The 26,297-nt window shown below is 33.7% G+C and overlaps 1 protein-coding gene and 1 non-coding gene across 5 annotated transcripts; both read left to right on the plus strand.

Annotated features, from left to right (window-relative positions):
- Positions 1 to 14,764: 14,764 nt before the first annotated feature.
- Positions 14,765 to 25,774, plus strand: LOC120088039 (phosphoglycerate mutase-like protein 4). 4 transcript variants are annotated; one of them, XR_005484803.1, is made up of 9 exons: positions 14,765 to 15,237; positions 15,411 to 15,489; positions 16,519 to 16,605; positions 18,215 to 18,265; positions 18,370 to 18,480; positions 18,739 to 18,870; positions 23,203 to 24,708; positions 25,080 to 25,155; positions 25,315 to 25,380. XR_005484803.1 is itself a non-coding variant. In XM_039045061.1 (8 exons), the coding sequence occupies exons 1-8, from the start codon at positions 15,218 to 15,220 to the stop codon at positions 25,533 to 25,535; spliced, it is 777 nt and encodes a 258-aa protein (XP_038900989.1). In that variant the 5' UTR covers positions 14,788 to 15,217; the 3' UTR covers positions 25,536 to 25,774. The 4 variants fall into 4 exon arrangements, 3 of the variants coding, with proteins under 3 accessions (XP_038900989.1, XP_038900988.1, XP_038900990.1); XM_039045061.1 differs by lacking the exon at positions 23,203 to 24,708 and having other exon boundaries at positions 14,788 to 15,237; positions 25,315 to 25,774; XM_039045060.1 differs by lacking the exons at positions 16,519 to 16,605; positions 23,203 to 24,708 and having other exon boundaries at positions 14,798 to 15,237; positions 25,315 to 25,774.
- On the plus strand, positions 16,785 to 16,977 carry LOC120089570. The gene has a single exon (XR_005485245.1). It is a non-coding gene; the product is annotated as a U2 spliceosomal RNA (small nuclear RNA).
- Positions 25,775 to 26,297: the final 523 nt, after the last annotated feature.

Below are 26,297 nucleotides of genomic sequence, written 5' to 3' on the forward strand. Positions count from 1 at the left end.
ATCTGTGGATCACATCGTTTGTAGCACTTTACAACTTCTTGTAACAACTACAAAGTGGGTCACATCCAATAGTGTTATTAGGATGAGATACTCAATTTCATCCATATACTTATTAGACCATTTAGGCTATATACTGTCAACTTGATCCTGTTTATGTCACCATATAAAGTTAAAGTATTCAGACTATAGCCATGGATATGTTTATTGAATTTTCATAATAGAATGCAAATTCAACAACTTTATTGAATAAATTACTCGATAATATTTTATTGATAAAAAGAATGTTTAACATGAATTGTGAGTTTTAGGACATTCCCAACAATAAGATGCAAATTTTTAAGCCTTTTGATTGATGCAATATTAACGTGTCCTCATCTACCATGCCACACATCAAATGATTCAACCATATAAGCAAAATAAGAGACATTTTCATTCATGAAAATATAAGCATAAACAACATTCAGAACAAACAGATCACCATATATATATCACTTACCAACAAAGTCACCATTTTTTATGATGATAACCTTGTCAGCCTCAAACACAATCTTAAGCCTCGCTTTGTTCAACAGATTCCCCGACACCATTTTTGGTGATGTTAATGTATGTTCTAACCTTGGGGAATGAAACACGTCTCTATGCAATAACCTAGAGGGAAATGAATGTTAGTAGCCGATAGATTCAGAACTTATTTGTTGTGACGTAGAAACCACTGCCTTAAAAGCAAATTCGGCATGACCATGATGTGAATCACTGTTACCAGTTGCTCCTCAAGGTTAGCACAACACCCCTCTCTAGACGTGCACTTTTCGGACGGAAGGTTGGAAAAAAAGTGAGAAAAATCGATTTCCTTAGAATCGGGAAAGTGAAAAACAGTGATTGCTAAAACTTAATTTTTCAGATATGAGACCTAAGGTTTTGTAAAGCTACAAAGAGGAAGAAGAAGAATCTCAACGGAAGAAGAAAAGTCTCAATAGAAAAATTAAAATAAGATTTGAAAATAATTGCACCATTAAAAACCCTAAACGTTTCTTATTTTAAAGCAATTAAACATTTAAGATTTTGTAAAAAAATTTAAAACAAAAAGAAATATAACTATTTCTTTTTCTTTTTGTGCAAGTGTGGTTACTGATAACAGGCAGAAATGCACATTATCATAGTACTAAGTTCTTAAACAATGTTGGATTGCATTGATGAAATATATTAAATTGCGTCTATTAAGCATAAATTCTATAATATTGCGGTTGCATGCATCTAACGCATTAGAGTAGTGGATCTTTACATTTTTGTGCAGAATATGCGTTAACGCAATGCAGAGAGTGTGATCACAGAAATACATTGGTCGAGCACAACTTCACCGCAAGACTTTGCGTTGATCATGCTTGCAAAAATTTGCCCAAGAAGAATCACCGCAACTTGGTCGGCGCAACATGGTGGGCGCATCTGGGTGAAAGGATAATTAAGAGCGATGGCACAAAAAGCTTATGACAGTCGGATCCGAATTAAGTTGACAGCCGATAACAGTCACAAAGTACATTAAGCTTTATCGGTAACAATCATTCGGCGCGTCAATCAGGAATAAAAGTTGTCCCATTTGTACAACCGGGAGAGAGAAGCCACCTTTCACCTTTCACCATGGAAACTCTATAAATACCAAGTGCATTCTTCAGAGAAGGGGTTAAGCAGTCGATTACTTATCACTTTACAAGTTCACGTCTCTGTCCATAGTCTTCTTTCATTTGCTCCAAGACAGAGAGAGGGTCGACGCCTGCGGAAGCGGGAATATTTGTAGACATTTTGCATCCTGATCGCAAGGTTTTTCCCGAGTAACGCAAACTTGAGTGCACAACACAAATCCATCAACGCACATCATCTATATTTCCACTTAACAAAATTAACGCATCAGTTACCCAAGCCTACCCGCTTGCCCGGATGTTCGGTGGTGGCGGCAGCGATGACATGTGGGAAAAGTCCCTAGAAATGGTCTTCTATATATACTCTCTACCTACTTCTTAATTTTTCAATGTGGGACAAGTGAAAAGAGTTTCTCCCATACCTTTTCGGGATCTAAGTGTATGTAGGTCATTCTCAACGGTGAATAAGAGCATGTGAGGCATCACATGGATATTCAACTGACTTGTAGCTCTACTAGCAACTGACAATATTATCTCATATGCCCAACCTATAAAGAACAAAACAGTTTAGTTCAACATGTACAAAACTTAAACAAAGATTATAAAACATGCAATACACCGGATTGTTGGGTTTTATGCCCTAAAACTCATGATAGTAAATGTAAATAATTGACCGTCATTAATAAACAGTTATCGGTGTTATTTCAATAAATGTTATTGACTTTGTTGTATTCTATTCTATCTTAATAACCCTAAATCTAATAAACTAACATCATAGACTGTCTAATTAGTCTTGAACAGTATGGGGAGACATATAGGAATCAATGTTCAAGATACAACCTAAAAAGTCTATAGTATAGGGATAAGGCTAGGTACCTTATCCTGGTGACACTATGGATACGGCCCACTTTGTATTTGATACAAACACAATGATCCAACGTGTTTGTGTAGGTGACATGCGAGTGAGGCATCCTATGTAATGAGTTGCATAAGCTAGACTGCAAAATAGTGACCACTAGATGTAACACCATTGTCTAGTTAAGTTTCTATTTCAATAAGATAACTAGGAAACTTAGTTTTAATCCCGAGTGTATTATGAACTCCTGCTCATGAGGGATTGTTCTTTGATTTGTATGGGTGAGAATAGCCAGTTTGTTGACTCAATAAGCCTACCATTTTGGGGATAAAACCGAGTAAGGAGTTGGGAACATAATAATACAAGATGGATTTCACTTCTTTCCGACTTTATGGTAAGTAGATGAGTGGTCCCTTAAGTTGTGTCTCCGGGACTTGAATAAAAGGTCCCTACCCTTTCACTGACTCGAGAGGGGTTTCTGTTTAATAGTTGGGTCATAAACCTGTTGTTCATTAGAGGAACACTGGTACTTAAGGATACAGAGGTAACCTAGGGGTAAAACAATAATTTGACCTAACTGGTGTTACGAACACTCATGAAGAACTAACTTGCTATTATTGGTTTATATCCATGGACAAAGAAATATATTTGCAGGGAGAACAGTGCAGTTGTGGGTCTTTAATGAAATGTACCCACAATTAGCAAATATTGATTAATTTGGTTAGTGAGTTTAGCAAATTAATCTCGTGTCGTTGGAGCTTATGATCTGTAGATCCATGAGGTCCCCTTCCTAGCTCGTAAAGGAAATTGAGGTAACTACGTCTTGTATTAAGTTTGAAATGTTCAAATTTACTTAGGGAAATAATATAATGTATAATGATACATTACAATATAAAGTTTTTATTTTCCTTAAACTTTATCATATAAAGTTAATTTTTGGATATGATTCAAAATTAATTTATGGGAGAATTAAGTATTTGAAGGAGTTCAAATATTAAATTTATGTGAATTGGATTCATATTAAAACTATAGGTTAAAATTAATGTGTATTTGATTCACATTAAAACTATAGGTCATAAGAGAAATACAACTGAATATGATTCAAGTGTGGGCTAAATTAAATATTTGATATTTAATTTGGTAATTAATTAATTGGAGAACTAATTAACTATTAATCAAATTAAATTAAAATTGATTTAATTAAATTAATTGAATTAATTATGAGTTATGTGAGAGATGTTCCATTTAAATATGATTAATTAAATTAAATTAATTATTAAATTAATTAATTAATTAAATTATTTTTTAATTAATTATCAGTTAACTCCCATGTAAGGAGTTAACAGGAACGTGGGATGACTCTCACATTTCGTCATCTCTCTTTTCCTCTCAGATAAAACTCCTGCAAATCGTTTAACAGGTGGATTGGTTGCAATGTACTTTTTTTTAGAATACAGAATAGTTCTGTACAATACTGACTCTCTAAAAAAATTCTTCATCTTTTTTCCAATTCAATTAGTTCCCACAAAACCAAACATCTCAAGTTTCTTCGAGGATAGACAGGTAGCTTCTTGGTGGTGTTAATTTCTATCTAAAGGAGTTTTACAATATGGTTATACAAAGGTAAGATTTCCTCTTCCTTTCTCTGTAAATTTAATTTATGCATGCTTAACCTATGACAATTTTGTAGTAGGCAAGTTATTTATTTATCTCTGTATTTTTTTTGGGATTGCCCGGTGTATGGGTATTTTTAATAATGAATTTAGATTCTGTGTTTTCTGCTACAATTAGAGATTTTATCCCTAAAGGAATGACTATGACCATAGTGCATGAGGAAACCTAAGCAAATTGTACTTTCAAGTATAGTTCTTATTTGATTTGGTCTTCTTCTTATACACATTAGTCTTATCTTTCAATTGATTGTGAAGGCCCTTCAATGTCTTCTCCCATAACATATGTCCCAAATAAAGGCTATTGAAGTATTCCATTTTTGACAATACCCTTCGTCTTGTCTTTCTCCATCAACGTCAACTAAGTGTAATAGACCAATATAATCTTTCAATGTGTCCAGATCATTGTCAAAATCCAAGTTCTTGTATCTTTCCTCAAAGATAAGGGGGTGCATGTCTACCATCAACAATTCATTATCGAAATATTTTATTCGTAGTGATTTGGTCACTTCAACGCTCCGAACCAGTTTTAGTAATGTGACTGCCACAATCACATCACCAATAATAACCCTTCTTTAGAGAATGTGACGATTGTATCATTCAGATTGAAGTTTATACCTTTATCTTGAACTCTCCTAATAAAATATGATAGATTAGAGGGTTGTTGAAAATTATATACATCTACAAACTGTCTAAATACAGTTCTCTTAAATGGGTCAAACCCAAGGTTTTTTTTCACAATATTGTTCGTAGTCCCAAAATATGCCATGACAGGCTCTTAGCTTGGTAAGCAATCTTCAGGAAAAGTCTTTAGAACTCGAGCCATCTAGTATCATGGGTAAACAAACCAAAACTAAATGTAGAGAGGAAAAAAAACTTAGGCCCTATTTGGTAATTATTTCATTTTTGGTTTTTAGTTTTTGAAAATTATGCATATTTTCTTCTCATTTCTTATAATGATTTTCATCTTTCTTAAGTGCAATTGTTGAATTCTTAGCCAAATTTCAAAAACAAAAACAAGTTTTTGAAAGCTACTTTTTTTTAGTTTTCAAAATTTGACTTGAGTTTTTAAACCATTGGTAAAAGTAAATAATAAAGAAATAATTTTGGAGGTGAAGATAGTATTTATAGGCTTAATTTTCAAAAACAAAAAATAAAAATGAAATGATTACTAGGGGACTTAAGCAATTAGTCGGATTAAAAATTTGAAATCAAGTCTCTTGATGCTCGCACCCGAGTCTCGCTCTTATTATTCGTGATTGGCCATTTTCTAATTCATCCTCACTCTCCCTTTTGCTACTTCATGCACAACTTGATTCTCTCTACTCTTCTTTCCTTAAACCCTTCTTGTTTTGCTTTGAAAAATGAGTATTGTGCAAGAACAAAATAAAAATCTAAACCCTAAATCATATTTCACAAGAATGAAATTGAAACTGGAACGAAAAGGAAAATGAATAGAATTTTACAGATTAAGAAAGAGTATCCAAAATGATACTTGTTTGAGAAAAATGAGGAATCCGACAATTTTGGAACAACAATCAACCTCGGTGTTGGATAGAGACCGTGTAAAGATGAGAAAATAAGAAAGAAAGAAATGAAACTTTATATGTGTGTTCAAATTTAAAATATGAGGACTTAGAAGTGAGAACAACAGAGAAAGCTAGAGTAATCAACGGGTCATCAAGAGTGAGAGCGAGTATAAATATCGAAAGTGGGTATCATGTGTCGAAGCCTACCATGCTTGCTTTGAAGGGTTGTTCCGATAAATTCACCTTGTGATGCAAGCCGAAGATTAAAAAAATCTTAGGGTCTGTTAGGTAATAAAGATTCCATTTTATATTTCAGATTCATCGATTTCAACAAATATGCATTTCGTAAATAATTTGGATTCAATTTTTTAAAACTATTTTTTTGGATTCTGTGATCCAAATAGTGAAAATTCTAAAAATAACATTTTTTTTTATATTTTCATTGTATTCTGGTTTTGAATTTGAAATTTAAAATGCATAGTTATATTTAAAAAAAGTAAAAACATTGACAAATATAGTATTTCATTTAAAAAAATCTAAATTACTTTTGTGATGGTGTTGACAATCAACATGAAAAAGCAATTAGAATCTTAAGCACTCTAAGTACATTAATTTTAGATGTAAACCATGCAAGGTCAGAAAACTAACTTAGGGTTTCAGAAAATTAGCTTTGAAGAATCCTCCAAATTAGCTCCAAATCCAATTGAATCTCCTCTCTAGTGGCTTGTAGACCACCATAACATCTTTCCTATTATTCTCTTGGGTCTTAGATTGGATGATGGAATTCAAAATGAGAACTGTTTCAAGGGAATTTCAACGGTAGATGATGTTTTGGTATCCAAACAAATGAAGAACTATTTCTTTTTAATTTAGCCAAATAGCATCCCATTTTTGCTATAAAAAAACTTCATTTTATCATGTCAACACATACAAAATAGAATTGAAGAGGACATGATATCAATCCTCTCTAAGTTTGGGTGGAGATTAGGTGTAATAAAATGGAAGAAATGGGAGTAACCCACTCACTTCCATTTTTTTCATTTTTTATTTTTTTAAATTGAATTTCATTCTAAATTAAATTATTAATTTGAAATCAAATTTCAAAATGAAAAGTAATTTTATTAAATATTAATTCAATAGTTAATATTTATATAAAATTAATTAATTCTAATAATTAATTTTAAATAATAAATTAAACAATTTTAATTAATTTAATTAATTTAATATCAAATATTAAATAAATTAAACACCATTTCTTAACATGAATCCCTATTCATGTTTTTAATATTTAAGTCATATTTAAATATTCTCCAACTCTCCAATTTCGTTTAATTTGATAAGTAAATGTATAATTATATCACATATAACTAATAATTTCCTTAAATCGAATTTGAACACTTCAATTTTTCTCATCACACTATTCTAAGGCTTAGTCCGTTTATGAGCTAGTAGGGGGACCTAATGGATCTACAGATCATAAGTTCCAATGATCCGAGATTAATTGACTAAACACTTTTAACCAAATTAATCAACATTTGCTAACTACTAAGTCACTCCACTAAAGCCCAGTAGTTGCACTCTCCTCACTGTAGATATATTTTTGTCTACTTGATTTAACCATGATCAGTAAGTCAATTCTTCACAAGTTGTTCGTATTAACTGTTGGGTCAAAATTACCGTTTTACCCCTGTAAATACATATTGCTCCTTAAGTCTCTACTGATCCACTAATGAATAATTGATTTATGGTCTTACCAATAAACCAAGTCCCTTTTAGTCATAGAGATGGCGGGCCCCTTGTTCAAGGCTAGGAGTCAGTACTTAAGGGAACAACCTATCTACTGACCCTGAAACGGGTAGAAGTGAATTTCATCTTGCAGGACAATGTCCTCAGGTATCTACCCGATCGTACCCCTAAAATAGGAGACTTATTGAGTGACGATGTTGAGCCACTTTTACCCATGCAGATTAAAGGATAATCTCGAATAAACAGGAGTCCATAGTTAGCTCAGGATTGAGATCGAGTTACCTTAGGGCATCAAGTTGAAATAGTCAGTTTTAACAATAAACAGCGTTATAAAGAAAAGTGACTATTTCGTGGTCTAGTCTTAGAAAACATCTTTTGCATAGGATGCCTCCACTCGCATGTCTCCACATGAACGATTTCGGGATCACATTATTTGTATCAAATATAAAGCGGACTGTATCCATAGTGTCCTCGAGATAAGGTACTCAATCCTATCTTTATACTTATAGATTGTTTTGGCTATATACTAAAACCTGATCATTTTTATGTCTCCACATAAAGTTTAAGTATTCATGTTATAGCCAAAGGTTCGTTAGCTTATTGGATTTTGTCTTTACAAGTGTAATTTACACTTTCAATAACAACTTTATTGAATAAACCTCAATAACATCTTTATTGCAAATAAAATATTCTTAATGATTACAAACTGTGAGTTTTAGAATATACAACCCAATAAAAATCCACTTGGACTAAAACTCCAGTGGAGTACCATACAATGTTGAGTTTTTAGAGAACATAAATACAATAAACTAAGGGCATCAAATACCCATGAATTCTCCCACTTGCCCTAGATTTACATAACTCGTAGTCCTAGTCCCTACTAGGTGACCCTCAAACACTTTAGCTGTGAGAGCCTTAGTAAACGTATCAACCAAATTGTCCTGTGAGGCTACTTGCGTGACAATCACGTCTCATCGGTGTACTATTTCCCTAATGAGATGGTACTTATGCTTAATATACTTCCTGCACTTATGTCTTCTAGGTTCTTTTGTATTTGCAACTGCTCTATTGTTACCACATTAGAGAGCAGATGCATATTTAGAACCAATTCCAAATCGGTCAAGAACTTCCTTAGCCATACTACTTCTTTCGCTACTTCACATGCAGCTACATACTTTACTTCCAGAGTGGAGTCAGCAATACAACTTTGCTTTATACTCCTCCATACTATAACTCCTCCATTTAGAGTGAATACTTATCCCGAAGTATATTTTCTAGAATCCACATCGATCTGAAAATAAGAATCAATGTATTCTGTAAGGATCAAATCCTTAGCAACATACACAAGCCTATAGTTTCTCGTTCTTCGAAGATACTTGAGGTTAATTTTAACAATAGTCCAATGATCATATCTAGGATTGAACTGAAATTTGTTGACTATTCCAACTGTATAGCATATATTTGGGCATGTATACAACATGGTATACATAAAAACTCCCAACTGCTGATGCATAAAGAATTTGTTTCGTAGCCTCAACCTCTTGAATTGTCTTAGGACATTGTTCCTTAGATAAATAAATTCCATACCTGAAAGGTAACTGACCTCTTGGTATTTTGCATCTTATATCTAGACAACATCTTGTCAATATAAGATGCTTGAGATAATGCTAGCGTTCTGTTTTTGTGATTCTGAACTATTTGGATTCCAAGAACATGTTGTGCATCTCCCAAATCTTTCATTTGAAATTGTGATGCTAGCCATCCCTTAACGTCAGTAAGAAATCCTACCACATTCCCAAAGAGTATGATATCATCAACATATAATACCAAACAAGCTATAGTCTTGTTGACAATTTTCTTGTATACACAAGGTTCGTCAATGTTCTATTCAAAGTCATAAGATCTGATCGTAGTGTTAAATCTTATATTCCAGGATCGATATGTTTATTTCAACCCATAAATGGATCTTTTAAGCTTGCAAATCTTTTGCTCTTGACCTTACTCAATAAACCCCTCTAGTTGAGACATGTAGATACTCTCTTCAAGACAACCATTCAAAAATGTTGTCTTCACATCCATTTTCCATATCTAATGATCATAAAAGGCAGCAATGGATAAGAGTATTCTAATATACTTAATCATGGCAACCGGAGAGAATGTTTCTTCATAGTCAACCTTCTTTCTTTGGATAAACCTTTTTGCCACGAGTCTAGCTTTGTAGGTCTGTACCTTACCAGCTTGGTCTCGTTTTCTCTTGTAGATCCATTTGAAACCTATAGGTTTTACCCCATCTAGTTGATCTACAAGTTCCTAGACTGAATTTAAGTACATAAACTCTATTTCGAGGTTTATGGCTTTTATCCACTAGTCTCGATCCACATTTTTCATTGCCTGTTTAAAGGTCAATGGATTCTCTAAGCCATCATCAAGTATAATGACTGAGTTTCTGTCAAACCCATATAACGGTCAGGCTGTTCAACAACCCTCCCATTACATCGAGGCATTGTCAACTCCTAAGAATGATGTGACGTACCATATGTACTAGTTTCATCAACAACTTTTGTTGAAAGACCATCCTGATCAACAACATTTCTTTAGTCTTTGACCGACATTGGACCGCTCAAATCATCCCGAACCGGCTCTAAACTGCTCGAACCGGACCCCTAATGCACCAAATAGGGTTGAACTAGACCATAGGCAATTGAACTAGACCTAAATGAGCCGAACCGGTCAAATGAAAGCCACCCAAACCAAAATCAACCTGCACGCGCGTTCTGGGCTGGATGAAGAACAACGTCACGACGCTGCGAGACAGTGTCTCCATTTTCTAGTTTCTACTATTGTGCTTGCTTCCAAATTTCTCCAATTACAACCAAATTACAACTTAAGGCCCATAAACAAAGAGCCAAAAACAACTTTTTCAATAAAATTGAAGAGAAATCTAATGCCAAAATTGTTATATATCCATATCAGCACCCATTTCATACACCTTATGAAAAACACCCACCAATCTAAAATTAAAGTAAATTGAGTGCTTAAATCATGCTCTGATTCTAGTGGATGGTGTTGACAATCAATATGCCGAAGCAATTAGGATCTTAAGCACTCAAACTTAGGATTTCAGAAAATTACCTTTGAAGAATCCTCCAAATTAGCTCCAAATCCAACTGAATCTCCTCCCCAATGGCTTGTAGACCACCACCACAAGATATTTTCTACTATTCTCTTAGGCCTTAGATTGGATGGTGGAATCCAAAATGAGAATTAATTATTTCTTCTTAATTCAGCCAAATAACATCCCAGTTTTGCTATAAAAAACTTCACTTTATCATGTCAACACATGCAAAATAGAATTGAAGAAGAGATGACACCAGTCCTCTCTAAATTTGGGTGGAGATTAGGTGTAATAAAATGGAAGAAATGGGAGTAACCCACTCACTTCCATCTTTTTCGTTTTTCATTTTTCAAAAATTGAATTTCATTCTAAATTCAATTATTAATTTGAAATCAAATTTTAAAATGAAAAAGTAATTTTATTAAATATTAATTCAATAATAAATATTGTATAAAATTAATTAATTAAAAAATTAATTCTAATAATTAATTTTAAATAATAAATTAAATAATTTTAATTAATTAAATTAATTTAATATCAATATTAAATAAATTAAATGACATTTCTTATCATGAACCCCTATTCATGTTTTTAATATTTAAATCATATTTAAGTATCTTCAACTCTCCAATTTCGTTTAATTCGATAATTAAACGTATAATTATATCACATATAACTAATAATTTCCTTAAATCGAATATGAACGCTTCAAGTTTTCTCATCACACTATTCTAAGATTTAGTTCGTTTATGAGCTAGTAGGAGGACCTAATGGACCTACAGGTCATGAGCTCCAACGACCCGAGATTAATTGGCTAAACTCTTTTAACCCAATTAACCAACATTTGTTAACTACCGGGTCATTCCACTAAAGTTCAGTAGCTGCACTCTCCTCAATATAGATATATTTCTATCCACTTGATTTAACCATGATTAGTAAGTCAATCTTTCACAGGCTGTTTGTATTAACAATTGGGTCAAAATTACCATTTTACCTCTGTAATACATATTACTCCTTAAGTCTCCACTGATCCACTAATGAACAACTGATTTATGGTCCTACCAATAAACCAAGTCCCTCTTATTGATAAAGAATACGAGACCCCTTGTACAAGACTAGGAATGAGTATTTAAGGGAATAACCTATCTATTATCCCTGAAATGAGTAGGAGTGAATTCCACCTTATAAGACTATGTCCCCAGCTATCTACCCAGTCTTACCCCTAAAATGGGAGGCTTATTGAACGGTGATGTTGAGTCATTCTTATCCATGCAGATTAAAGGATAATCTCGAATAAGCAGAAGTTCATAGTTAGCTCAGGATTGAGATCGAGTTACCTTAGGTCATCGAGTTGAAATAGTTAGTTTTAACAGCAAACGACGTTATAAAGAAAAGTGACTATATTTCGTGGTTCGGTCTTATGCAAACATCTTTTGCATAGGATGCCTCTACTTGCATGTCTCCATATGAACGATTATGGGATCACATTGTTTGTATCAAATACAAAATGGGTCGCATTCATAGTGTGCCCAAGATAACGTACCCAACCTTGTTCTTATACTTATATAGACCGTTTTGACTATATACTCAAACTTGATCCTCTCTTATATGTCCATATAAAGTTTAAGTATTCATGCTATAACCATGGTTTGTTAGTTTATTGGACTTAGCCTTTACAAATGCAATGTACACATTCAATAGCAACTTTATTGAATAAAGCTCAATAACATCTTTATTGCAAATAGAATATGTTTAATGATTACAAACTACGAGTTTTATGACATAGAACCTAACATTTTATTTAATTAAAACATCTATTATATAATATATTATAAATTATATAATATGAAAAAAATAATAATTATACAAAATTTTAAATATTTTATATTCAACCTAATATTCAATGATTAATTATAATTAAGATTTAAAATGTCGATGCCGACGTAAATATCAAGGTCCTACTTTTACGAAAATTTTGATGAAAATATTGATGAAATGTCGACTTTCGATGGATATTTCTGGAAAAATTATAAAAACAAAAAAATTAAAAAAAAAAATTAAACTAGTAAATAAACATTTTATGATTTTTAATAATGTTAACATATCTATTATTTATATTATATTTACATTACATTTTGTTGCTTAATTTTTATGTTTCGTGTATTTTCTATGATGTAATAAAAATTTCGATTCATCCCTTACGTCGATTCGAATCCATGAAAATATGAAAATATTGACATGTCGACGAAAATTTAATACTATGACTATAATTAGTTTTATGATTTATAAATATGGACAATTGCACAATTAACAAAGCATGTTTGCAAAATTAGGCCCGTGTATCATCACTTTTCTGTTTTGCAAAATGGCAAAGTAAGCTCAACTTAGCCCATTCCAATTAAAAAATGGGAAATGTAAAAAAATGTCCAACAATTCTGCATACAATATAAGGAAACACTATGCACGCCTTTTGAAGTAATTTTGATATACTTCATTACTGAATTTGATATATCAATTAACTGATATACCTAAAATGATGTCTATGAATATTATGTACTTCATTGTATGCATATCAATTATTACGACAGTAGTATATTAGGTCTTATATTTAGCTATACACCATCTAAAAAGAGAAAAAAAACAAAAAAGGATAAAATAGAGCAAGTATCCATGTGTGACAAAAACCAAAATAGGTGAAAATCAAATTTATTGATTGAATGATATCGTTGTTAGATATATTGCTAATACACTTGGAAAGTTGATTGAGTTAGATATATTGTTGATACACCCATGTCTTACCTAAAGTATCTGCTATTTATATACTCATATCTTATATCTTATATATTGCTGATACACTTGAATATCATGTTCATAAAATGAAACATATAGTTTACTTCGAAATAATAAGGTACTTATTGAATGTTGGTTACTGTTAGATATACTACTAGTACATTTAAAATGTTGATTGATATTGGATGTACTATGAATATACTCATGTCTTACTTTAAGTATTTATTGATTTATATCTATTATACTATTGATACACTTAAAATATTATACTTATAAAATGAAACATGTATGCTTTACTTCAAAATATGTTACTAATTGAATGTTGATTGCCGTTAAATTTTTTGTTGGTATATTTTATATGTTAATTATTGAGATATACATATACTACTTATAAACCAAATTTAAAGTAGATAGGAAGATTAAAGCTTGATTTAAAATAAGACAACAAATCAATTCATCAAAATCGAAATTAAAAAAAAAAAACACCAAATTCAACCAACGAACATTAAAATGAAACACAAAGATCTCTTATAATTGAACAGAAAAAAGAAAAAAGAAATCAAACAAAAATAAAATACAATAGATGAGAAAGATGAAAAAATTGACATGCGAATAAAATTGAAAAAAATACATACGTGATGAGTGTATCACGATCATGTTAAAGAGAGAAGAAAAACAATGATTGGCAGAGAAGAAATCAGATTCAAAAATTGAAAATACATACATGAGATGAGATTAAAAAATGATATTTAGGTATATCAATTAATTGATACACCTAAAATGATTCGATATGTTTAGCTACCAAAAGCTGAAAGTTGCAGAAAAAAGAGGAGTAAAAAAATTGGTATTTAAAAAGGGCAAAAAACGTCACTTGTATATACCGAAATTTAGAGTTGGTTTTATTGCCATATCTGCAAGTATGTGACATACTCTTTTATCTACAAGTTTTATTGCCATCACAATTTCCCTAACAAACACATTTTGAACAATTGCTTAAATAAAACTTTTATTTCGGAGCAACCACACATCTAAAAATATGAAACAAAACTCTGTTTTCATAATTGAATACATTGTTTTCAAATTTATGTTTTAGATTGCCTACCAAATATACTCTTATTTTTCTATAAGATGTGGTTTATTTTTCATTTTAAGGGGTGGTTGGCGCTCCAATCTTGTTCGCGTTGGTCTGGTCTCAATATTTTTTGAGTTGACTTTTCTGATGCTCAAGTTAGTAAATGAGTGATTAATTCAATTAAGCACAAAAAGAAGTAAGACTGATTCTCTACTTTGAAGATTACTTACTCCTCTTTTGGGTAGTGGAATGAGACTATTTGTCCTTTCTTTGATGGTCGACTTTTGGTTATGTATAATGATGATGGTATCAAAGATGTATCTCTAGCAGCAAATGAGCTCATTTGGTCGGTCTAGAGCATTAAGCTCAGACTCGATTATCCATTGAGCTCGTTGATCGGCTCAATCGAGTACATCACCCTAATTTTTACATTTTAGAATGCTTGTTTCCCTATGTCCCTTCCGATACCCGTGGAACTTGGCCCGTCCGTGACCTCTGGGCCTTGCGTTAGACAACCCTCAACAAAGGATCATAACTACAAAATTCTCAAAAGAGAGGTTGGAAGTGATTGAACTCTTTGGCACAAATTGGAAATGGAATACAGATTCTGAATGGGGCCACATTCCTCCTCATGAGCGCTCTACGCTTCCATCTTCTTACTACTCCGTTGCCCATTTCTGCTTCCAAGTCTTCATTGCCGTTCCTCAATTCTCCGCATCTGAAATCAACTTCATCCTAGAGGATCTTGGATGTCTTAATTTTCACTAGCCTCGAGACTCGATCACTCAGAAACGCAATCTTTTCCATGGCCGAGTCGGATTTCAGGTTCGATCATCAATTTTCTTTGTCCACCTTTCCTCCTAGTGCCTATTCTTCTGGTTTCATTTCACCACAAACTTCTCAATTCTTTTTCCTTTTTCCCTTTTCCTTTTTCTATTGTTATTTCTGAATTTTATAGACTGTCTTGAATCTGATCGCATGGTGACGTTGATATGCAGCTATCTGAACCCAGCAGTTGCTGAAATTATTGTAATAAGGCACGGTGAAACAGCTTGGAATGCCGATGGAAGAATCCAGGTTCTATATCATATGCAAACCTATGAAATTTCGTTTAAATGAGTTCTATTAATTAATAACACATGATCAAGTGAGGGTGATGATGATGTATTGAAGCTTCTGTCAAGAGGAATAATTTTTTAAGTACAATGGCCTCAATTTTTTTAGACCTGAGATGGCTGAGTGCTGTAAGCTTGTAGGGTCCATCACATATTGCTTGTAAAAAAGGGGACGGAAGAATTGGTTTTTTTGTTTTGGTGGGGGGTGGTGGGGGCGGGCGCGTTAAGAATTAAGAGTCATCTCAGATGAAATTTAGTGGTGAGTGCTCAGACGTCCTGTCAGGATTTTATGGGAGCAGTTCGTTAATAGGGAATATAAGCATCAAAGAAGATGAGGACAACAATTGACTTGAAGTGGTAGCTAATTAACCAAGTTAGACTGACATAGGAAGGAAGCATTTGCAAGAAGTTCCTTTCTTTTTGAATGTGTACATGCAGAAAAATTTGCTGGAAATTTAAAACACTACCACACCATGCACCATTTTGAAGCATGTGTTAGAAGAGAAGTTTGTGAATGGGCTTAAAGGTGAGATTAAGGCACAAATTTGGGTCCTATAATCTGTGGACTTTGCCCAAAGATGGACCTATACTGGATAGAATACAAGAATCTCGAAATTGGCCTCCAATCAGGTTCATGTATATCAGTATATGAGGATGAAAAAGGTGAAGCAACGGGAAGGGGCTTAGCATGATTAAGAAAATGAGCGATGGGCCATCAAGGAAAACTGATGCAAAAAATGAATAAACGTGGCTTATGTAATAGGTTGTTATTTAGGCCTTAGCTAACCTGGTATGCTAGTTCCATTGATTAAGCTTTGTACAGGTGGCAATCTAGTATTGGCTGTACCATATGAAAAATGGAAGGCTTAGGGATGGAAAGATAGGCTAGGTTTTTTAGTAGACTGTATTCATTTTGGAAGAATTGTAATATTAGAAGACAAAATCTTCTTCTATTTGGATTGATTGCTGTGGAAGAGTGGTCAATTTTCAGGTATGGCAATTCTCTCACTGGAGGCATAATGCTATCGATCAATTTCAGAGGCATTCTTCCATTCTGCTGGCTGTTGGGGCTACATGGGTGCGTTATGTGTTAGAATGCTTATGTGAGCTAGGATCAAGTTTTGTCGAAGTGCTAATTTGCATGCTCAATTTGGAACAACTTTGATGGAGGTTTACTTATACCTGTCGTTTTGAAATGGGGGAAGGCCTTTACTACTTCATTGGATTATTGTGTGAATTATTCCAGGTTCAAATCATATACCTTTTTTGGCCTTTTGGCTAAGATCAAGTGTAGTTGTTCTTATCAGTTTAATATCTGATACGTGGGCCATCGGCTCACATGATATTAAATTAATTTTTAAAGGGGGAGGGTCCATCATGGTGGCTTGCTGCCAGGGCCCTCGAGCGTCGCCCATGCGTTGCACTACAGCTTGGGCCTGGCACATCCGTCCTATTCCAGGTTCAAATCATTGAGTAAGCCTAATAAAGAAAACCAATAACGTCTCGAGGGTTTGGGTTTTGGAGCAGGGGTAGGTTTTTTAAGAGGAAAAAAGTTTTCAAATTTTGAAACTTAAAGGACAATATAGAATATTAACTCCAACTATTTTTTCAAAAAAAAAAAAAAAAAAAAAAACAGACTTCTGGGAGAAAAAAATGTAATTTAATCTAATTTTTAAGATTGATTATTTTAGTTGAGGAACCAACTTGTATGTTTGACACTCTTTGGGAACTTATATTTGTTAGATTATATCTTGTACAACTATTCTACCAATTTGAGCATTGTTTAATTGGTTAAGTGTTAAATCATCAATTAACTCAAAAAATTAAGCTTATAGGTAGAGATGTCCCCGCCCCCCATTCAATTCCTCATCCTCACGAAATTCTCCATTTAATTTTGTAGGGATAGGGGTGGGGAATCCCCATGGGAAATTGGTGGGGAACATTCCCTAGGGTGAATTATTCGCCGTTTAATCTCTTAAAAAATCAATTAAATTATGTTTTAAGAAAGTTTTCAATTAAATAGTAAAGTCTCTATTAGGAATCTTTATTTACATGGTTAATTTCTCATGAAAAAAAATCTTGAACCTCTCAAATGAAACAAAATAAAAGTTGTAGGTTATGGTAAATTTGATTATCCATCCATACATTATATATATATATATATCAACACAATAACACTTCACTTGTGGGTTTGAAATTTGTTTGAAGGCCCAATAAGTGGAATTTAATATTAATTAGGGAGGAAATGATCCCATGTTCTCTTTGAGTTCTATGATTTTTATGTCTCTTTGTAATTTGAATAATAATCTCTTTTCATTAATGAAAAGTTTGTTTTTGTTTAAAAAAAAATCAAAAAAGGGAGGAAATGACTTAACAAAAAACTGAACTCAAGACTTCTTGCTTTGATTCCATTCAATCACCAATCAACCCAAAAGTTTAAGCTTATAGGTTTCTAGTAAATTTAATATTATATTAGTTATCAATACTCTAACTAAGACATGTATCCTTGACAAAAAAGTTAGAGGTTTGAATCTTCACCTCCACACATTAACTAAAATCCTTACAAATTTTCCAGTGAATTGAATTCACCTATTATAACTTTTGTCACGCTTGTTAATCTTGAATGTAAACTGTGCTTCTGATCATTTTCCCATTTCAACTTCATCTGAATTTTATGTTTTATACAGGGACATCTGGACGTTGAATTAAATGAAGCTGGGCGACAGCAAGCAGTTGCAGTGAGTTAAAACTTATGTTTCATGTCTTAGTCTCAACATGTAACATAAAGGCTGTTAAACTTATGTACAAAGGCTGTTTTGAACTCTTAATTCTTATTTTGCAGGTTGCAAATCGGCTGGCCAAGGAGCCTCCAATCTCTGCTGTATACTCTTCTGACTTAAAAAGAGCTCTTGAAACTGCACAGATAATTGCAACTACATGTGGTAATCTGGAGGTATGACTTCTGTTGGGCCATGCTCGTTGTTCTTTTTTCTTCTCTGCCCTTTTCACCTAATTATATATAGTGGGGCACTCGCTTCCTAACGGAAATGGTTGGTGATCACTAATACTTATGCCCTAAAATCAGTGAAATAGCTTTGGACATTCTTGGGTTTTGAGTCTTTATATGTTTTAACGCAGTATAATTGGTAACAAGTGAAATTTGACTGTTATTCTTATTATTGTTGGAAATTTTGTTGGAGATCACTTTTAGGTTACTAAAGATCCTGACTTGAGGGAAAGAAATTTAGGAGATCTTCAAGGTCTTGTGTATCGCGAGGCAGTCATAACAAACCCTGAAGCTTCTGAGGCTTTGAGATCTCACAGGTCAGACCAGACAATTCCGGTAAGTAATATTAGTTTATGCATATATCGATAGTAGGTATCTTGAAATCATTGGAGCATTAAACCGGTTATTCATTAAATAAATCAGTCTTGAAGATCAAAGAACATTATGGAAAGTCTACTGGGAGTTGTATGGAAATAGCTTTTCTACTAACTGGTTTTGTCATTTTGTCTCCAAATTTATCCAGTATGCAAACTTTGCGAAAATATGTAGTTAGCTGGATATTTTTTAAGGGGTTTTTTTATTAAAAAAATTATTTTTAGGAAAATGAGAAGCAAAACTTTCATGGAAGGAGTCATACCAACTACAAGAAGAGATGAAGCCAAATAGACTATTGCAAAACATGTTAGAAACTGAATCCCCCACAAAGGTGTTAAATGTAATGACCTCTCTAAAAAGTCTGTTGATTCTCTCTAATCAAATAACTGCAAAAAAGCAAGCCTAGCAAAGTAAAGAAAAATCTACCTTCATCCTTGAAGGGGGAGGATGCAAGAGGACCTCCTTTAACATCAACCTTAAATTTCTATTACGTGGCGATCAAAATCTTGACGGTCTCTAGAAAATGGATCCAAATCAAATGACCAAATTGACAATGCTAGAAAATATATGTTCAAGGCTCTCTGATGCTTCTCTACACATAGAACACTACTAAATACATCTGTGAACTCCAACTTTTGCTTCCAAAATGATTTATGGTTCCAATGTAAGATGGATGTGTTACATTAGCACCTAACAAGAATACTCAAAAACAACAAAGAACACTAAAAGATAGACATGTAAATTGCGATATCAATAGATTTTACAATATACCATAGCCTTTCGAGAGGGATACTTTCTCCCGAGTTTCCCACACTTAAAATTCTACTAATATCTTCACAACCTTTAAGGTCCCTAACATACTATATTTATAACCAAGACACTCCTGGCTAATGACCCCTTATATATCCTTACTATTATCCTACTAATAAGCCTAATATACCTCTAAGGCTCTCAAAGGATATTTAAATTAACAACTATTGTCCATTACTGAACTCTCTATGTGCAGCTGAGTATGCATGTTAGCGCTTGTAATTTTGATCAATAGTGGAGAGATTAGGTGGTCTAGTAAATGTCTTAAGATATTGCATCTACATGACAAAACCTCCCAAGCCACTTCATAAGAAGAGCTATGTTTTTTTGACGAAGGGACCCAATTCCAAGGCCTCCATGGATTATAAGGAGGGATGTAGGAGTCCATTTAATGAGGTGGGAGGCAGGCTTGCAAGTCCCACTGTTCCAAACAAAGTCTTTTATGATCTTTCCAACTTGTTTATAATACTTACTGGAGCTTGCATAAGAGAGAAGAAATAACAAGGAAGACTATTTAGCACCAAATGAGCTAGGGTTAGTCTACCACCTTTTGAGAGGGAAATTCCTCACCAGTTGTCCACCTTCGATTTAAACCGCTTCTCAAGAGATCTCCAATCTTCCTTGGCACTGTGAACCCCTCCAATAGGATAGCCCAAGTAAGTGAAAGGGGGAGTGTCCCCCTTGCACCCAAACTTAGGCTATGTTTGCATTGCATTAGCTGTATCAAAAAGCCATTTGGAAAAAATATTAACCATTTTTTGCATTTGGTAAAACAGATTTAAATTAAATATGTTAAAATCACTTTTAAAAACACGTTAATTTCACGTCTATTTTAGAAGCAATATCCTACTAGCTTTTAGATTCTCCTAAAATCAGGTAGAATTTTTAATTAATATTTAGTTTTAGATTTTTTAATTTAAAAAGAAGATTATTTTATATATTTATATATTTCTCACATAATTAAATCTATTTTCTATTTTTCATGAGTTAAATGCATCGATTAAAAAAAAATACCATTTTGATTTTTTTTTTTAAATAAAGCTATTTCCCTTAATATTTAAAAATTAATCTATAACAAAACAAAATTTATCATAATAAACAATTATAAAAAATTTTAAATTACAAAAAAATAAAAAAAGAAGTTGATTATAAGTATTTTAGTTATTATATCTAAAATAAGATGTTTTTGTATTTATTTACCAAACATTCAACCTATTTTTTCAAGTTTAAGTTGAAATTTATCAAATACTATTTTACTTCTTCACAACTTATTTTTGTAAAAACACAACTACCAACAATTATTTTAAAAGCTACAACAATCCCAAACGAAGCCTTGATTTAGATATTGAAAATATAAAATAAAGATATAAGATGTCTTAGAATACCTTGGATTTAAAGAATGTGCCAAACAATGGAGAGGAGTGTTATTTTTATTCCAATGGTCAATCAAAATTTGATGCACCATTTCATAAATAGATGAGGATTCATCTGCATGCTTTCCTTCATGTCTATAGATTGCCACCTTCAGTTTTTCAATCATGGTGTCCCACATATCATATACCAAATGGAGGCAAGGTTTGTCCGTATCACAATCTCTGATCATATCATAAATAGGAGCAGTAAAAGAAAGAATATAATCAATCTTTATCCCACCAAATATCATTAAGTACCAACTCCTTTACACGTCTTGCTTTCACCATATCATCTTCTCTGTAGCATCCCCATTTATCATTGATAACCATTGTTTGCAAGTCACCCTTAATGAGTTTAAATCTTCTAAGCATAATGATGGTAGATGCAAATCGTGTTTCTGCTACTGCAAGTAACTTCAAAGACACAAACTCATTGAACATAGCAAGCCTCATGGAATGGTTCATGATAAAGTGCGTGACAAACATAACATCATCAGAAATTTTAGAAATCCAGCTACACTCTGCAAATACATGTTGATTACTATCAATATTTCTTGCAGCACAAATGTTCTTCAAAGCAAGATTGAGAATATGAACTACACAAGGTGTCCAAACTATGTTGGGGAACTGTGATTCAATAATGTCTTGCACCACTACAATTTGCAGCATTGTCAGTGATTATTTGAATCACATTCTCATGTCCCACCTCATTTATAACTTCTTTCATCAAATTTGCTTGAAGTATTTGTCTTTTAGTCTCGCCTGAGCAATCTACAGCTTTAAGAAACATTGGTCCTCCTTCTGTAATTGCCATAAAGTTAATCAATGATCTCCTCTGCGAATCGCTCCATCCATCACTGACAATACTTACCCCCTTTTGAGACCATGTACTTTTCACAGATTGCAACAATCTCTCTATATTTGCCTTTTCTTTTTGGAGAAGAGTTGTTCTCAATTTATTATACCCTGGAGGTAAATAACCCGACAAAGCATTATTTGCAACCAAAGTAAATGCGTTCACATATTGTGGATTTCTAGCCAAGTGGAAAGGCAAACCTGAAGAATAAAACATTCTAGCTATCTCTGAATCCACTTGATCACGAATTGCCAAATTAAATGACTTTTCCAGTGCACTAACATTTCCATTCCTTTCCTTTTGTTCCATTGTTGAATAAGAATATGAATAGCTACCCATACTTCCCGTTCCAAAGGATTGAGATTCAGTTTGCATATGTCGTGAAGGTGGTAAAGGAACTTGTTTAGGAGCATTCCTTGCAATACGTGCTTTAGCTTCATCTTCTAACTTTTGCATTTCAGCGAGATCTTTAGGGGTGATTTTTTTTTTTACATACTCCAATCCCAAATCCACTCAATTTTAGTATATGTGCCCTAACTCTTGTATAAGAACCTTTTTCTATTTTCTTGACAAAAATTACCTTGCCAAGAAATATTCTCCCTCCTTCATTCAATCTTTCATTTTTTGTAACATATTGCCATAACGGTTTTGTTTCATCATCGGTAGTCATTTTTTAATTGATTTCAGTATGACTTGAAGATGATTCTGTCATACTACTTTTAAATAAAACAAAAAGAACAAAATAAGATTTAATGGAAAGAAAAAAAACATGACTGTTCAGTTCAAACATTAATGTTCAAACAAAAACAGTATGTTCATGAAAGGGAGAAAAATGCAAAAGAAAAGGGAAGAAACAAACCAAATCGCCGGTATGTTTGGGTGTGGAGAAGTCGAAAGAAGTTTGGGCGTGGAGGTTTGGACGTGGAGAACAGAAGAAGTTGCCGGTGTGTCTGGGCGTGGAGGTTTGGACATGGCATTTTGGGCGTGGAGGTGTGGTTGGCCGTCGATCGAGTGTCGAGTTCGTTGGTTGGACTTGGGTGTGGAGAGTTTTGAGATTTTGAGGAGTCAAAGTGGAGTAATAGATTTTGAGAAATTAAAATAAAAAACACAATAACCCTAAAAGTTTTGGGCTTGAGTTGATATAAATTTGAGTTTTTGGGTAGGGCTAACTTTTATAAGCTTTCATTGTTTTTTTTTTTTTTTTAAATTTTGCAGAGTCGCATCCCACCCATGTCCCAGCTGTGTCGGAAATTAAAAAAAAATAATAAAATATTCTGTCGTGTCGGACATGTGTCGGCGGCGTGTTGGTGTCGGACATGTCACTTGGCCATTTAGGAGTGTTCGGTGCTTTATAGGTGGCAAGGAACAGAATGAAAAAGCAAGCCGATATGAATAAAAGGGAGCTATACTTCGAGGTAGGAGATGAAGTGTTTTTGAAACTCCACCCCTGTAGACAATGTTATTTAGCAAGGAAACATTGTGAAAAGCTGGCTCCAAAATTCTATGGCCCTTACCAAGTGCTGGAACGAATTAGTGAGGTGGCATATAAACTAGAGTTACCTCCAAAGGCAAACATCCATAATGTGTTCCATATTTCTCAGTTGAAGAAAAAGTTGGGTGAGCAAATCAGGGTGCAACAACACCCGCCAGCATTAACCGAGGAATTTGAATTACAGGTAGTCCCATAATTCATCATGGGGATTCGTTGGAACAGGGAATTGGCTGCAAACGAATGACTAGTAAAATGGAAAGACTTACCAAAGAGTGAAGCATCATGGGAGTTGGTTTACTTGATGAAAGAACAGTTCCCTTATCTCCACCTTGAGGACAAGGTGCATTTCGAGGCGGGTGGTATTGTTAAACCTCCAATCATACACACTTATAAGAGGAGGGGTAGAAGAGGAATTACACCTAGGATTGTGGGAGGAGGTAGTAACCGTGAGGAAAATGGAATCCAAAAGGGAGACCACAAGACTGGGCTATAAACAAAATGGAGGGAGGCTGGAAGGGTAGGAATCATTTTGGGAGAAGCTTCCTTGGCTTGAAGGAGAGAATTCTAGCCCTCTCGAATCGGCTAGATCGTTATGTTTCTTATCCTTTCTATTATCTTTATTATTCCTCTTTTGTGTTCTTGTTTCCTTTTCTAGTGTAAGTTCCTTGAACATTCTCTGTAAATAATTCACTCTGAGACCAAGGATATTGCTCTGTTTTTCTGGGTATTCTTTGTGGTTGTTGTGTTGTTGGGTTTTCTAAGTGCAGGAGGGGAAAGATACCTAACAGATTGCCGCTCCTCAGAGTGGACATGATAGTCTTAAGAGGAAGCTAGATGCCTCGGGAAAGTTTACAAGTAAAACTATTTTTCTGAATATTGCTAAGAGAGCCTCCCTTCTCACTTTTCCTCTGGTGCATATCATCTGGAAACTTAAAATTCCAAAAAAGGTGAAGTTTTTCCTATGGTCCCTTGCTTATTGAAGTCTTAATACTCATGACAAGTTTCAAAGGAAGCTTCAACATTTTTCTCTTGGTCCTTCTGTCCCTTTGCCTTAAAAACGAGGAGTCCCTTGACCATTTGTTTCTGCATTGTGACTTTGCCAAGAAGGGTTGGAATCTCTTGTTTAGAACTTTTGGCTCGGAATATTGCCTCCGAAGCAAGATCGATGATTGGTTGATTGATAGGCTAGATAGTAAAGCTTTTGGTCCTAGAGGGAACATCCTTTGGAGGTATGCTTCTCAATCCCTTTTGTGGTGCAGTTGGAACAATAGGAATAGTAGAATTTTTGAAGATAAGTCTAATTCTTTTGATTCCTTTTAGACTGTTGTTCAACATATAGCTTCTTGGTGGTGCACAAACTACACCAAACACTTTTGTAATTATAGTCTTTCGATGATTTTTAACTAGAAGGCTCTTATTTACAAGCGCTTTTGGGTGGTCTTCTCAACCCCCGCCCTTAGGTTATTTTCCTTTGTTCTTTTTTTTTTAATACAAGTATCTGTTTCTTATGAAAAAACAAAGATATTGCATCTACAATATTCTGGTTCTGGCACATAGGATATTTACTGAAATTATTTACTTTACTATTGGCTAAATGTAGGGTGGTGGAGAAAGTCTTGATCAACTTTATCAGCGTTGCACATCTTCATTGCAAAAGATTGGAAATAAACATAGAGGTAATTACTCCCGTGGTTGAACATATTCACCTTGTCAAGGAAAATAAACAAATATGAGGAGAAAAACATTTTGGTTCAACTGAAAGTTCTCTTTGCAGTTGGAAAGTGTCCAATTTGAGGCTGAGTTTCTTTACTAATATTTGCCCGTTTAAAGCACAGGGCAACGAGTAGTTGTGGTCACTCATGGCGGTACAATCCGAGCGCTGTGTAAGCGAGCTCATCCTCAGAAGCATGGAGGGAAGATACTGAATACATCTGTGAATATATTTCACTTGTCTGATGGAGACAAATGGAAGATAGAAACATGGGGTGATGTTAGCCATCTTCACCAGACAAATTATCTGCAGTCTGGATTTGGAGGAGATAAAAATTCTGGTTAGATAGACGGTTCTATGTTGGATTATCATGTCGGTGTCAATTGATTCGAGCACAGGCAAGTGAAAATTCATTTTACTAGTTTGAGCATTCACATGCTTAATCCTAGAGAGTTATGCAAGGCCTGCCATTATCATACTATACTGACCAAAATGAATAATGTTACATTTTTTTAATGTAATTACATTTAAAATGTGGAGAACATTCGGATTAATGGCCTATTAAGAAAGCGAAAATGAGCATATTTCAACTGTCATCAAGTAGATACTATCAACTTCAAAGTTCGAGGTTTGATCCTCCCACTCCACAATATTAGAAAAAAATCATGATAAGAAAGTTACATATTTTTGCCACTCAAATTATTGTAAGGCCCCTAGTTAGGAATATAGTGAGATAATTAGTGAAATATTAGTTTGAGTATTAGAAGGGGCAAATTAGTAATTATTTAGTAAGTTGGTTAAGGCTTTTTATTATAAATAGGAGTTGGGTAGAGAGGAGGGTGTGAAGAATTTGGTAGTGGTTTCCTAATTGGAAATATTGGGAGAGAATAGCCCTCTCGAAAGGCTATGTTATATTGTAATTTATTCATTATTGCAATATAAATCTTTCTTTTAGTGTTCTATGTTTGCTCTTTGTATTGTTGAGTGTTCTTGTTAGAAGGGATCCTAACAATTTGGTATCAGAGTTGTTCATCCTAGAACACCAATTTTAAAATAAATCGTGATCAGTTGAATGAAACGATGTTAGAGATATAGAGAGATGTGAGA

Source organism: Benincasa hispida, chromosome 10 (genome assembly GCF_009727055.1).
Source record: "Benincasa hispida cultivar B227 chromosome 10, ASM972705v1, whole genome shotgun sequence".
Taxonomy (NCBI): Eukaryota; Viridiplantae; Streptophyta; class Magnoliopsida; order Cucurbitales; family Cucurbitaceae; genus Benincasa; species Benincasa hispida.

Bases quoted from the DNA above. Each gene is read 5' to 3' on its own strand.
- LOC120088039 (XM_039045061.1), top strand. From the start codon at position 15,218: ATGGCCGAGTCGGATTTCAG. The intron at 15,238-15,410 runs GTTCGATCATCA...GTTGATATGCAG, and splicing joins ATGGCCGAGTCGGATTTCAG to CTATCTGAACCCAGCAGTTG. The intron at 18,481-18,738 runs GTATGACTTCTG...GATCACTTTTAG, and splicing joins CTACATGTGGTAATCTGGAG to GTTACTAAAGATCCTGACTT.